Source organism: Marmota marmota, unplaced genomic scaffold (genome assembly GCF_001458135.2).
Source record: "Marmota marmota marmota unplaced genomic scaffold, marMar, whole genome shotgun sequence".
Taxonomy (NCBI): Eukaryota; Metazoa; Chordata; class Mammalia; order Rodentia; family Sciuridae; genus Marmota; species Marmota marmota.
Window position 1 is genome coordinate 40070622 of NW_026000037.1, and position 15788 is coordinate 40086409.

The 15788-nt window shown below is 34.3% G+C and overlaps 1 protein-coding gene across 4 annotated transcripts in view; it reads left to right on the forward strand.

Annotated features, from left to right (window-relative positions):
* Positions 1–15788, forward strand: part of Rif1 (replication timing regulatory factor 1) — a 60838-nt gene that overhangs the window by 17163 nt on the left and 27887 nt on the right. For 3 of the 4 annotated variants that reach the window (XM_015479174.2, XM_015479175.2, XM_048812259.1), the window contains 10 exons: positions 1396–1513; positions 2062–2235; positions 2459–2569; positions 3624–3686; positions 6321–6421; positions 8798–8884; positions 9442–9512; positions 9982–10162; positions 11602–11709; positions 12031–12180. In XM_015479174.2, the coding sequence (XP_015334660.1) occupies positions 1396–1513; positions 2062–2235; positions 2459–2569; positions 3624–3686; positions 6321–6421; positions 8798–8884; positions 9442–9512; positions 9982–10162; positions 11602–11709; positions 12031–12180 (1164 nt within the window). The remainder of the gene's footprint in view (positions 1–1395; positions 1514–2061; positions 2236–2458; positions 2570–3623; positions 3687–6320; positions 6422–8797; positions 8885–9441; positions 9513–9981; positions 10163–11601; positions 11710–12030; positions 12181–15788) is intronic. The other variant, XM_048812257.1, reaches the window with a different exon arrangement.

The window sequence follows — 15788 nt, forward strand, 5'->3', positions numbered from 1 at the left end:
AAAAAAAACTAAAAAAAAAAAAAAAAAAAAAATACAAAATAGGGCTGTGGCTCAGTGGTTGAGTGTACCTGAGTTCAATCTCCAGTACCAAAAATTAAAAAAAAGATACTACAAATCCATTTGTATTTTAATATCTCTCCTAACATTTAGATAGTAAATTTAATGTTGTCTGTATTCTCCCACCCCCTATGGTGAGGTTGAACCCAGGGGTCCTCTACCACTGAGCTACATCCCTAGCCTTTTTTTTTTTAATTTCTCTCTGTTTATTTGAGACAGTGTCTTGCTAAATTGTCCAAGCTGACTTTGAACTTGGAGTCCTCCTGCCTCTTGGCCTTCCAGGCAGCTGGGATTTCAGTCTTAGGCCACAATGTCTGGCCTAAATTTTTTAAAATTTAAATATTTCTATCCTTGTTTTCTCAATTTATTTAAAAAATAAAAAGGAGTAATTATAGCCCGGTATGGTGTTACATATCTATATCCTAGCTACTCAGGAGACTGAGGCAGGAGGCTTGCAAGTTTGAGGCCAGCTTGGACAATTTAATTAGACCATGTCTCATAATGAAAAATAGAAAGGTTTGGGGATGTAGCACAGTGTTCAAGTGCTTTCGTACCATGTGTGAAGCCCTAAGTTTAATCCCCAGTACATGGGGGAAGGAAGTTATTTCTATGTAGCTTATTTATATGTAGTTATTTATATTTATGTTAAATAGCTTAGTGGTAAAGTGCCCCTGGGTCCAATGTATAAATTTATATGTATAAATTTCTGTCTCAAATGTAGAACTGAAATATATAGATAATACACATTTAGGGCAAATACAAATTTAGAAAGATCTTATTTTCTTCAATTCTGGTTTTAAGTCTGTGTAAGAAAACCATCAATACAATTCAATACAGCTTGAGTTTCCCTTATCTGAAATGCATAGGATCAAAAAGGAAGAATATTTCAGATTTTGAATTACTTTTATATATAGAATGAGATATCTGAGGATAGGACTGAAGTCTGAACATGAAATTTATTTCTTTTATGTTACGTGGTGAGACTAGTTTGGTATGAAATTTTCCAACATTGGTATCCTGGGGCTCAGAGTTCTGGCTTTTGGAGCTTCTATAAATTTTTGAATTAGGGTGCTCAGTGTCCATATCAAAAGAATTAAAATTGCTCTAAATAGAAATTTATGTAAGGCTTTTAAAAATATGACACTCAAGGGCTGGGGTTGTGGCTCAGTGGTGGAGTGCTCACCTAGCACTTGCGAGGCCCTGGGTTCGATACTCAGCACCATATAAAAATAAATAAATAAAATAAAGGTATTATATCCAGGTACAACTAAAAAATAAATATTGAAAAAAATGACACTCGGTTTAAAGATATATATTTATTCTTCTTTCACCCAATAGGTTTGTGTTCCTCTGATTCAGAGTACAATTAGCACTGATTCTTGTGTCTTACCTCAAGGCAATTCATCTCGTATAGCTACTTCTCCAGGTTTAAGTCCTATGACTCCTGTACACAAAGGTAAGGAATAGACTTCCTTTTTTCTCTTTTTGAAAAGATTTTGAAGGCTTTTTTACTTAGTATCTTTCATATGAAGTGAAGTATTTTATCATTTTTTGATCTGTTATTTAAAAAGACATTTTGATTTTCTTTGTTACTGATTACTGTGTTAAGTTGCAGAGTTGTGGTTGGAAAAGATGAATGTGCTTTACCTACAACTCAGGATAGCTAATAGAAAGAAACATAAAATTCGGTGTCTTTTTCCATAGCAGAATCTCGGAGCTTTGATTAAAAACAACAGACTTTTGCAGATAAAAGAAATGTGACTTAGCATACAACATAAACAGTTAATTGCTATTACTATTTTGTTACGCATTGAGTGTTTTTCATATTTAAGTACCAGAAAGAACTATATATGCATAATTATAAGGTGTGGATTACTGCCTGAAATTTTAAGTTGTATTTGTTTTGAAAATTACATTGTAATGATATAAAGTACATGCATTTTGGTAGCTAATATAAAATAACCTTATATAAATGGACTTTTCTCTCTCTCTCTCTTTTTTAAGGTGCTTCCCCCTATGGAGTTCCTGGAACTCCACGCATGAACATGAGTTCAAATTTAGGTGGAATGGCCACAATCCCTTCCATTCAACTTTTGGGACTTGAAATGTTGCTTCATTTTTTGATGGGTCCAGAAGTATTGAGTTTTGCTAAGCAGCACAAACTTGTGTTGAGCTTAGGTATTTAATTATTTTTAAAATTATTTATTAAAACAATCCAGGACTTGCTGTATTGGTAAAGAAAGGTCTTATTTTTCTCCGTAGCATAATGCAGTTGTTTGTGAAATAAGTGCAAAGTGTTTTAATAAAAATCACATCCATTCAGACCATCTAAAATTTTATATTGAGAATGCTGCCATATCTTTCGTTTTATATAATTATCTTTTTGTTCTTCTTGTTTTAGAGCCACTTGAACATCCATTAATCAGCAGCCCTTCATTTTTTTCCAAGCACGCACATACACTTATTACTGCTGTGCATGATAGCTTTCTTGCAATTGGAAAGGATGCTTCTGGTAAATATTTAAGAAAAAATTTTTTATTATTCAAAACTATGTTTTAAAAGAAAGTAAAATAGAGCCAGGAACAGCGATTCTTGCTTGTAATTATAAGCAGCTTGGGAGGCTGAGGCAGCACAATCAGAAGTTCAAGGCCAACCTGGACTTGAGACCCGGTCTTTCAATTTAAGAAGAGAAAGGTTAGGGATATAACTTATGGTAAAATGCCCCTAGGTCCAATCCTCAGTACCAAGAAAAATAAAAGAAGGTAGAATGGTAAATATTCTATGTGGTACCTCTTACTAGTCAGATTGGGCACGGATACTTAATTGATTTAATCTTGAAAGCAGCCATTTTACAAATGAGGAAACTGAGCTGTTCAGATAATGTCAGTAACTTGGATAAAGTCACATAGCAGATAATAGGGCTATGATTTATGCCTAGGCTCTGTGGCTCTAACATGTAAATGAATGCATTTAAACCCCTGGGTCCATAGTCTAAATGTTTTAAAACATTTTAAAAATGTTTTAAAAATTGATCGTATGGAAAAAAAAAAAATTGATCGTATGGCCAGGCACAATGGTGCGTGCCAGTTTTCTAGCTACTATGGAAGCTGAGGCAGGAGGACTGCAAATTCCAGGCCAGCCTGGGACACTTATCAAGACTGTCTCAAAAAGTAAAAGGAGCTGGGAATGTATCTCAATGGTAGAGTACCCTGGGTTCAATCCCTGGTACTACCATAAAACAAAGAAGAATATTTTGCCATTTAGGTGATTGAAGAATGAATTATGTGTTTTTTTTCTCTATTGGTTTTCAAATATTCTTAGGATTCATTTTTTTGTCCTTTCTTATAACTAATGAGTCTTACAGAGAATTCAGAAAATAAGAGTTACCCTTATTTGTATGACTTGATGTTTAAAATGTTATAGCTTTATAAATTTGTTGTAATGAATATTATAAGGGAATTATCACCTTGGTAAATATTGCTCAATTTATTTCTTCTGTTTTATATGGAAGAAAGGGAGAGCCTTTGTATTCATATATACACTATTAAAAGTATTTTGTTTGACAGATGCAGTTGTCAGTGCTGTCTGGAAGGAGCTAATTAGCTTGGTGAAATCAGTTACTGAATCAGGTAAGCACTATTACATTGATGAAATGATTTTTTTCTCCAAAACAAAAAGCTTTAATATAATGATTGACTGTGATAAATGCTAAAAATTATAAACTTCTCTTGATGCATTCAGCCTCTGCATTTCTTTTTTTTTTGGTATTCATACATTAAATTGGCATCTTTCTCGTTTTTCTAATTCTTCTCCCTCACCTTTTCCCATCTGTTACATTGATAGGATTTCTTCCTCCCCCTTAGTAATATGTAAAGTTTGCTCATATATAAGGCGGGATGGCTAACATGAAATTTTTAAAATATATCCTTTAAGTATAATAATATCTAGGTAATTAACATCTCTTCATCCCCAAATATGCTGTTAGCTTCCATCCTTCTGGTAGAGATGTGATGTTTTACTTGTGATTTTCTAGATGTGTGTTGTGAAGAAAGCATTTTGTAGATGGGTTGTAGTCATCAAGATTGCTGAAATATATTCTCTGGTAATTCTTTCAAAAAGGGTACACAAATTAATTTTCTAAATTGTTTAACATCAGAAAATATCTTTGTTTTACCCTCAAAATTAAATGCTAATTTGACTGTATACAGTATTCTAGGTTGAAAACTTTCTTCCTGAAGAACTTTTATGGTGTTGTTCCATTTACTTCTAGTATCCATGGTGCCCAGTGATAAATCTTCTGTCAGTCTGATTCTTGTTCCTCTGTAGGCTATTTCCTCTCTAGAAGCCTTTATGATTTTCTTTTTATTACTAGAATTTTAAAACTTCGCCAAGACATGTCTAGGGGCGAGTCTGTTTTCATTAATCCTGCTTGATATATTTGGTGAGCTTTCACTACCTTTCCTTCCTTCCTCCCTCCCTCCCTGGGATTGAACTCAGGGGTACTCCACTACTGAGCCATATCCCCAGCCCTGTTTTGTATTTTATTTAGAGACAGGGTCTCACTGAGTTGCCTAGCACCTCACAGTTGCTGAGGCTGGCTTTGAACTAGAGATTCTCCTGTCTTCAAGCTCTTGGGATTACAGGCATGCACCACCATGCCTGGAAAGCTTTCTTCAGTTATTTCCTTAATTATGTCCTCAGCACCATTCTCTTTACCATCTTTTTCTGGAGTTTCTAACAAAGACGTTTCTGAAGTTAGTCTTAGTCTGTCTTTATTGATTATTTACTTGGCCATCTGTATTGTATCCTTAGAGAATTCTTCTGGTTGATTACATAGATTGCTCATTCGTTCTTCAAGTATGTCCATTCTACTACTAAGATCATTTGTTGAGTTTTTGGTTTATAAGACACCTACATGGAAGTTTTTTTATTTCCAGTCTTGGATCTCTCTGAAGGTACTGATCATATTTCTACTAAAATTTTCTTTAGTTCCTTGGGCTGTTTCTTTGGATGTTAGCTCTTCTACTTCAAGAATAATATCTATTTTCTTTAAAACCTTGGTGATTCCTGATGGATCATTCAAGTATATACACAAATGTTTTTATGCTCATTTATAACTTATCTCTGATTTTGTGGGCAAGGTTGGGAGATCAGACAGTCCATCCTACTTCCTTGACTTCTGGGCCTAGCTAATTTCTTTCCCTTCTGGGTTTTGTATACCATCTGGGGTTTCAGCTGCTTTTTCTTCTCATAGAGTCCCAAACCGAGTAACCAAAGGCAATTTCTTTAAATCCACATAAGGTCTCTCATTTTTTCTCTGTCTGGGAGGTAGTCATTGCCTTTTTTACTTCAGAGACTTTCCTTCTTCTTCCTCTGACTCAGAATCCACTATCAAATAAATTAAAATAATCTTCACATCATCCCTAGTTATTTCCTCAGCTCTGTGCTTTGAATCTACCACAGTAAGACCCTGAAAGGTTTAGTCTTGTTCCTCACATAATAGAGAATTATTCTCTCCTTTCTCTTCTTTCCTCTGAGGTTTCTTCCTTCTCCCCCTCTGAGGCTTCTCCTTTTTCCTCTAACTTGGAGGTTTTGTTTTCCTTCCATTCTAAAAACTCTTTCTCCTGAGTCTCATAAGGTCCTCCCCGCTGGCCTTGTAACTTATAGGAAACTTGAAGCCATCATTTGCTGTTCCTCCAGCTTTACTGTTTGAATCTATTAGAGTTTTACTCCACCTTCCTGCTTCTATTAGGAACAGGATAAATCTCTGTAGAACACGACTTGATCTATTGTGCAGTAGAGTCTCTATTTGAGAAGAAGGGATTCATTGCAGAGGATTCAATGAAATGATTTTCTAGAATCCAGTGAATTGTTTGTCTTTCATGTATAAAATTAATTTGAAAATTGTATTGTATCATTTTCCATGCGACCCGCCACCCCTTCTTTTGCAGTCCTGGGGATTGAACCTAAGCTACAGTCCCAACTTTAGCACCAAGCTATAGTCCCAACCAACCCATTTTATTTTGAGAAAGGGTCTAACATCCAGACTGGCCTGGGAATTATGCCATCCTTCTGTGTCCCAAGTAGTTAGGATTACAGATGTGTGTGTCTGTGCTTGGTTTTCTCATTAATTTACCTTAAAGCATTTATTGCTGATTTGGAAAAAAAATTACTGTTTAGTAACATTTAAAGCTTTCTATGCACATATATTAATCTCTAAAATATGTATTTAGACCTATACTCTTCCTTTTGCTTTTTGATAGGTAACAGAAAAGAAAGATCAGGGTCTGAAGTTCTGACCCTCCTACTAAAATCTTTGGAAAGTATAGTAAAGTCAGAAGTATATCCTGTGTCAAAAACATTGGTAAGTATATCTGTAAATTGAACTTTGAATAAATCATATTTGAAATGAATTTTTGGATAGGACAAATTTTCAGAGACTTTGTTACATTTTTTGGGGCAGTGCTGGGGAATTGAACCCAGGGCCTTGTGCATGCGAGGCAAGCAGTCTGCTAACTGAGCTATATGCCCAACCCTCCAGAGAGACTTTTTTTAAAAAAAATACTTTATTAGTTGTTGGTGGCCCTTTATTTAATTTTTTTATATGATGCTGAGAATCGAACCCAATGCCTCACACATGCTAGGCAAGTGCTCTACCACTGAGCCACAACCCCAGCCCCTGGAGAAACCTTTTTAATCAAGTATTTATCAGCAGTTTTGTTCTGTAATAAATACCCTTCTATTGATATTAATCATTTAAAAAATAATAAAGTAAATGACTATATTAGCCACTAACATGTTCAAATTAATAAAAAGAATGTGCTATACTGAGGAAATGAGGTAAAGGGCATGAAATTTGAACTGAAGAAACTGAATGTTTTCTAATACAATGACAGGAGTGCTGAATACCACTAATGGTTAGCTGGTGAATACATTATTGATTAGTACTAGGATTGTAATCCAGGGCCTCAAGAATAGCAGACAGAAACAGTCTACCAATGAGTTATATCCCTAGCTTATTTTTAGTTTGAGACAGCATCTCAGTTGCCAAGGTTGTTTTAGAACTTTTGATCCTCCTACTTCAGCCTTCTGTTAACTCTTTAACCCTGATAATGACATTGGTATTGAATACATTTTTAGTTTTTTTGGTACAGTTCTGGGGATTGAGCCCAGAGCCTGTTAAACTAGGAAAGCACTCTACCACTGACATACACCTCCAGCTCTTAAATACATTTTAAAAACATACAGTAGTGAAGGAAAGGAGAAAGTAAATAGTATGTAGTTGCTGGATTTTTTTGTTAAGTTTTTAATCACAGACTGGGAATTGAACCCAGGGCACGCTTGTCATCAAGTACATCCAGGTCTTATTTTGAGAAACACTGCCTTCAAATTTACTCTTCTCAAACTTGCCTTAGCCTCCTGAGCTGGTATTATAGGCATATGGGACAGTGCTTGTCTTGTATATAAATTTTATAATAGTAAGCCACCCAAAAAATGATACCTTAGTTTAAATTCCTTATGTTTTCTTTATGTACAGTGACAAGTAAATGTACCATGGCAGTATAGCTTGTGGTTTATAGCAAGGACTGTAGAGCAGATTTGGTTGAATCTCCGACCAACTGTTTTTTATTTATTTTATTATGGTGGTACCAGGGAATGAACCCAGGACTTTGCATATGCTAGGCAGAAGCTCTACAAGTGAACTATACTCCCAACCCCCCAACTGTGTTTTAGAGTAAATTTTCATAGTTTATCTACCCTTTTGGTCCCACTGATTGGTTTATAAATAGGCTGTGTAGTATTGATAGGTAATTAAATTAGTTAATACATGGAAAGCACTAGGGGTCAAGGCTCAAAATAAATGCTTTTAATGTGTTTCAAAGAAGAATATGTAAAATTCTGTTGTAATTATTTGTTATGTTACTGTGACACTTAAGTTATGTTGTCTATGTTAATAGCAGTGTAGGAAGATTTTTTTAAGAGAGCAGTTTGGTAGGTTTATTCGTATTTGAGTTAGCAATTTTAAACCCAGTTTCTAATTAATAGTCCTATGAAATGTATGCTTTTGGCATTGAATACGAAATGCATTTCAAAATTTTCTTTTTTCAGTACAAAATAAGAGCTTCAGCATTCATTTTTAGAAAAATGGATGAATAAACAAATTATAGACATTGATTCATTTAGCAGCATCAGTATATATTAATGAAATACATTAATGATTTACACATTTCACATTGTGAAATGATTAAATATCATTAAATATCCTCATTGGTTTATAGTAGTGTTCATATGGAGTTGGGGTTTAGCTTAGTAGTTCAACCTGGGTTTATTTCCCAGCACCACAAAGAAAGCAAAATATGTGTAGGAGTTTATTTCTTTCTGTGTACCTACACATGCAGACATTTAGAAGATCTGTGAAAATACACTCCAAATTGAACGCATTATCTGTAAAGTACTTACTGTGCACTTTTCATATTTACGTATTTGAAATTTTTAGCTTAATGGAAATATATATTAATCAACATTATTGAAAGAACATATCTTGTAATGAATTATTAAAAGTACAGTTAAAAGAATAGTATTTTACTAAGTAAATAGACTTCTTTTTTTTAAGCATTACTGGAGATTAATTCTAAAGCCTTACATGTACTAGGCAAGCACTCTACCATTGAGTTAACACCCCCAGCCCATAAGGTGATGTTTTTAATGGCTGACTACTGTGATCTTTTCTCTTTCTTAGGTCCTCATGGAAATTACAATTCAAGGACTTCCTCAGAAAGTATTAGGTTCACCAGCATATCAGGTTGCTAATATGGATATTCTTAATGCAAGTATCTTAAATGTAATGCTATGATAAAGATTGGCCAAAAAAAGAAAAAAAAAATCCATGATATTTCCATATTTTCTTATATAAAGGTGATACTTGGGTTTTAAGATTCTGAGAGTATCGGATTTGAAATATGTTGACTGACTTAAAAACAAACAAGCGGTAATCATTAAGGAATTAAATAGCTTATATATCAATAGGTGAAAATACTTTCCTGGCTTAAATAATTGACCCCAGAAGGAAAGATTTCTATTCATTTATACATAATAGAGCTTAATATTGTGAAATGACATTACCTACATGGTGTAGGTGGGGATTTAGTAAGTTCTAGCTTTTTATTTTTAAATGTCTGGAATCTCACCAGTTCATTATTTCTCTTGTAGAAGGTATAGCTCTCATTTAGAACAGAAAGATACTGGGTTTTATTTGTTGTGATACCTAAATAAAATTTAACTTTTTTATTCTAAGACAATCATCATTTCTTAACTGGTTATAGCAAACAAGTATACTATGTTTTGTAATTGATTAAGATTAACTTCATTTTCTCCTTTTTTCAGGGAACTCCAGCTTTGTTCTTAATTCAGTTAATTTTCAACAATAATCTCCTGGAATGTGTAGCAGATGAAAGGTAAGTTTGTACTTTAAATAACCTGTAGGCTGAGGAAGGAGCTTAGTGGTGGAATGATGATGTAGCATGCAAAAGGTTCTTGGCGTAGTTCCCAGCTTTGCAAAAATATAAATAAGCAATATGAAGTTGGATATGATGATGCACACCTGTAATCTCAGTGAGTCAGGAGGCCAAGGCAGGATGTTTGCAAGTTGGAGGCCAGACTGGGCAACTTAGTGAGACCATGTCTCAAAATAAAAAAGAGACAGGGTGGGGATGGAGCTCAGTGGTAGAGTGGTAGAAACTTTATGAGGTTTCTTATGGAAAGATTATATAATGAATAAGATTCTTTTATTAAATAATTTTCATAAATAAGACTTCGAATTCATTTTTTATTTTCTTTGTAATTATTTTTAGAATTTGTTAATGTGCAGTTAATATATTTCAGCAAAAGTATTCAATAATACATTCTTTTTTGTTTTTACTTCAGGTTTTTTCTCAATCTTGAAACACTTGTAGGTTATGTGCTTTCTGGTCCAACTTCACCATTAGCTTTTAGTGACTCAGTATTAAATGTTATTAATCAAAATGCAAAGGAATTGGAAAACAAGGAGCATCTCTGGAGAATGTGGAGTATTATAGTCACGCCATTAACTGAAATGATTAATCAGGTATGATGTAAATTTGCTGTATATTTCCACTCAAATTTAAGAGACTGTTTTCTTTTTATGATATGAATAGAAGCTTGACTTTGTGTGTGTGTGTTGAAGGGAGGTTCTGGGGATTGAATCTGGGGTCTCGTAATTGCCAGGGCAGCATTCTCCCACCGGGGTACATCCATGGCCTTTTGCAGTTGTTGCCCAGGCTGGACGTGAGTTTGCAGTTCTCTTGCTTAGTTGGGTTTACAGGTATGGGCCACCATACCCAGCTAGAACTTTGAATTTTAATAGAAGATATTAGATATTTTTTGTGTGTGTGTTGTTGGTTAATTTTCTGTCTACTAGATTGATTTCATTGTGTTTTTTATTTTTTTTATTTTTTTTCTGCCTTATTTACCAAAGAAAGCTAACCTTACTTAATAGGGGTCTAAGAGCTTTGTTTTCTCCAGTAGTGTTTGGAGAAATATATATAATACATACAGATTCTTAAATATTTTGGGTCCTTTGAGTAGTTACACCAATAGGTAGTAATAATGATCATCTTGAATGTTATATATTCTGGTGAAGCCATATTACTTCAAAGCCATTTAACATTCTCCTAAGTTAGAGTTGATTACTATTTTTTATACTTAAATACTAAAAAGGTGTTGATACTGACAGAACAGGGAGCACAAGTTCACTTTCATGGACAGATTCTCTGGACTAATATTGCTAAGCACAAAATGATACCACAGAATTTTTTACATTAATATGTCTACTCAGACTAGCAAACTATTAAACATATTCCTATTGAATAATAATAGCTTATATATTTCTAAATAGCTTCCCACTGTTTGAAGGATAGCAGAGGTCCTTGTTTGAATGCTGTATATGTATAATAACAGATTTAGGGAGTTGTTTCTGGGTTTCTTTATAGGATCTAAACTCTGTGCTTTCATTTCCCACAGATCATTTATTTATTTTTGTGCTGGAGATGGGGCTGACGACCCACCCAGCACTCTACCACTCTCATAGTCGTAGAAGCCAAAATTCAAAATGAAAGTGTTATGTGGTTCTTTCTAGAGCTCTGAGGGAGAATCTGATCCATTTTTCTCAGCTTCTGATAGCTGGTAGTCTTTGACCTTCTTTCTTTTGTGACCACATGGCTTCAGTCTTTTCCTTGATTTTTTCACATGGTATTCACCCTCGTGTTATCAAGGTGTCCAGATTTCTTCCTCTCATAAGGATACCATTCATTGGATTCAGGATCACTCTAATGCATTATGACTTTGTCTTAACTTGATTATATCTGTAAAGATCTTATGGACAGATAAGTCATATTCATAGCTACCAAGGGAAAGGAGTTTAAAAAATCCTTAATGCTATTAGCACGGGACACAGTTTTATACCTGTTAGAAATACTTAATATTACTAGGTAGATGAGGATAACTTTTTCATTTTTCTTTTTTCAGACCAATGAAGTGAATCAAGGTGATGCATTAGAACATAATTTTAGTGCCATCTATGGTGCACTTACTTTGCCAATCAACCATATTTTTTCAATACAGAAATTTCCTCTGGTAAGACCGTGTCATATTTTTATGTGTAAGGAATTTGTGCTTTTCTAAAAAAATATTGCCTTTTCAATGTTTATAATGAACTCAACAGTAATTTTGCCTAAGATAGGATTCATACAACTTTATTAGCTTGGGGGAAAATAAAATGGTGAAGAGAGAAGTTTCTTTTTATCTTTGATTGCTGATACTATGGTTAGAACTTTTTGGGAATTGGGGAAAAGTTATTACCTATGCTAGACTCTTCTTTGACACCTTAAAAGATATATTGATTCTATTTGCTATTGGATAAAGAGGTATATATTAATAAAATTTCTTTATTATTAGGCTACCATGAAGACTTTACTTAGAAGTTGGTCAGAATTATATAGAGCATTTGCTCGCTGTGCTGCCTTGGTGGCAACAGCAGAAGAGAATTTGTGCTGTGAAGAACTTTCTTCCAAGATAATGTACAGTTTGGAAGATGAATCGCTTTCAGTGAGTTTGTTTTGGTACTGGCCTGTTATTTTAGTTGTTGTTTGTATTTAAGGAAATTATTTTCAAGTAAATGGAGGTAACACTTTTGAACTGTCATTTACTAATGTTTCTCTTTTATAAGAGACCAAGTTAATACAGAAAACAACTACTTCTTTGTGAAACAGTTTTTTTTTTTTTTTTTTTGGAAGGAGGGTCCTCTCAGGTCCATGTACCAGGATCATTAAGAGCTCTTTTACTATTTTACTATGTACTTCCATGTGGCATTTCAGAATAACAATACAAGGCGTAGGCTGTTCTGTGTACTTTCTCATATCTGTTAGATGTCAATCTGGAAGTTTTTAGTTTTTTGTTTGTTTTTGGTGGGGGCAGGGGTGTGCTCATGGTTGAACCCATGGGCACTTTACCACTACATTCCCAGTCCATTTAATATTTTATTTTAAGACAGGATCTTGCTAAGCTGTTGAGGGTTTTGTTAAGTTGCCCAGGCTGGCCTCAAACTTTGATTTCTCCTATCTTGGGTTCCTGAGTCACTGGGATTACAGGCATATGCAGCCAAGCCCAGAAGTTTTTAATGTTCAAAGTAGTCTTTGAGGTTGATTGGTTTTAGGATCAGCTTATAATTCGAAAACTTATATATCTTCAAGTTCCTTATATAATGTGACTTAATAATATTTGCATATAATGTATACACATTTCCCCATGTTCTTACAATCATCTAGAATATTTATGATACCTAATGCTATATAAATAGTTGTCATACCTGTATTAGGGAATAAAAGCAAGGAAAAATATCTTAAACAGACTTAGTTTTTACTCCCTGTCCACCTGAAGTATAGTTGTACATAATTTAATGAGGGGATACCTTCTGAAATGTGTCCTTAGGGCAGTTTCATCATGTGAAAATCAATAGAGCAAACTTAAAGCTAAATCATGTAGAAAATAGAAGTAGACTCTAATGATAAAATGTGTAGTGTAGCAAATACATAAGCTCCTAGCAAACATGGATATCAAGTATTATGTCCTCTACATATATATGCTATACTTTTGTGTTACTGGTAGCACAGTATGTTTCTTTATACCAACATCATCATGAGGATGTAATGGGTTACACTATTGACTGCTGCATTGTCAACAGGAGGTGATAGGAATTTTTCAGCTTTTGGTAATCTTATAGGATTTTTGTCAAATTAAGTGATCTGTCATTTACCTATAACCATCAAGCAAGGTATGAGTGTGTCTTTGGTATGTTGTTGGTTGAAACTGTATGTGCAAAACCCATGGATACAAAGGACTGACTTTTGTGTCTGTGTGTGTGTGCAGGGGAGAGGGTACTGGGAATTGAAACGGGACTTTACCGTTGAGTATATTCTTTTATTTTTAAGAAAGTGTCTCACTAAGTTGCTGAAGGTCTCCCTAAGTGGTTGAGGCCAAGCTTGAAGTTGGGGTTCTATTATTTCAACCTTATGAATCACTGATAGGCCACCATCCTTAGCCAAACAACTGACTATATAAAAGTCCCTTTTCACTCTTTTCTCATCTTCAAAATTAAACGTATTACTGTTGCCAGTAATTTCTTACTTGAGATACTACTTTTAATTTTTATTCTGTCACATTTGAAGTCCATAACATTTATCCCAGGAGATAAAAACCTGGTAGGATTTCATCCCACACATTCTTACGGGGCTTGCCACATTTCAGGTTTTGTTGAAATTTTTAAATTTTTAGTTAGAGTACCTACATTATTCTGAAGGATTCCATAAGACCTGAGAAATCTCTCCCCCTCCCCCACAAATTAAAGATGCTGCTGACATAACCTGTTTAATGTTTTCTGGTTTTGCTGCTTAGCTTTGTTTTTTGTGTTCCATTTTTTTCTCCTTGTTTTACTTTATATTTTATTTCTGAGGGAACAGAATAATTGTCAACTACTTTTAGATACATGACTACTATCTTCCTGTCTTTGTGTAAATAATTGGTTGGTTAGCAAACTTAGGGATAAAAAAATATGTAACACAGTTGTATTATATCACTTTATTGAGATATGTTTTACATATGAAAAGTTGTACAACTGAGTGTCCTGGCACATGCGAGTAATCCCAGATGCTATATTCAATCCCTGATTCTGGATAAGAAAATGTAAAAAGTTGTTGATACATAATAACAACCATCGTCATGACGTCATAAATATTCATTACCTCCAAAAGTTACCTCACATCTAGAGAAGGGGGCTCATGAACTGCCCTGGTTGGCACGGAACTCCTGGGCTCAAGCTGTTGTCCTGCCACAGGCTCACAAATTAACTATAGGTTGGTAGTTTAATTTTTTGAACACTCTTTATACTATTGTCTCTAATAAGTGGACCATTTTATATTCCCACAGTGTACAGTGTTCCTCCTCTTCCTACTCAAAATAGAGATTTGATTTTTTTTTTTAATAGAGATTTGAATTTTTTTTTCTTTTTAAAAATAGCTACCCTAACAAATATAAGGTGATGTCATGGCTTTGATTTGCATTCCCTGATACTGGTGTTGATTGCCTTTACATATATAACTGCTGGTTGTTTGTATTTATCTTTTGTCCCCCACCCCCATATTGGGTATTGAACCCAGGTCCTTGCTGACGTAGGCAGGTGCTCTTCTGCTGAGCTCATACCCCAACTCTTTTTAGTTTTTATTTTTATATAGTCTCAATAATTTGCCCAGATGGACCTCAAACTTGAAATATTCCTGCCTCAGCCTCCTGAGTTGCTGAAATTATAGGTAATCTAATCACCACCTTGCTGGGCTGTGTCTACTTTTGAGTAATGTGGTGGGTTTTTTTGTCGGTTTGGTATCACTGGGATTACAGGTGTGCACCACCACATCCAGCTTGAGGAATGTTTATCTAGGTTTTCTGCTCATTTTAAAGTTTGGTTATTTGTTTTCTTAATATTGGGTTATTGGAGCTCCTTATGTAATTTAGATATTCAACCACTTATCAGGATACATGGTTTGCAAATATATTTTTCCTTAAATTGTCCCTTCATGCTGTTGTTTCTTTTTTTTTTTTTTTTTTTAAATTTTAATTACTTTTTATTGAAAACTGCACTGAACGCTAAATGTCCACCTTTTACAATAAACAAGTACAGTAACGGTAACTCACACTAAAACAAAACATACTTCTGATAGCCATTTTTCCTTTTGGGACAGGTTAAAGTTTTTCTTTTGTCACAAAAACAGGAATGTACCTATACAAAGGCTCAAAATAGGCCATCTTTTTAAACAAAAAGGCAATGATTCACAAAAGACTATGAATAGAACATGTAACTAGTTGATACAAATCTAATAGGATTTGTTAAAATCAGTCACATCTAATAACACATCTGAAGTGTTCTTGTATAAAATATCACGTGAAGAAAAGAATTTATCAATGTCTAAAAAAGTGGGTTTGTTCATAGACAATCTGACAGGTTACCATAAAAAGTGTTTCCTGAGACATAAGGAAATGCAACATTATTCTTGAACCCTTAGCAGTTCAAGACTTTCCACTCAATAAAATAGCTGAGGATCTGAAACTGAGAAAATATATTTGAGTACAAACAGCTTGTGAAACTTAATACTTTTTTCTTTTTT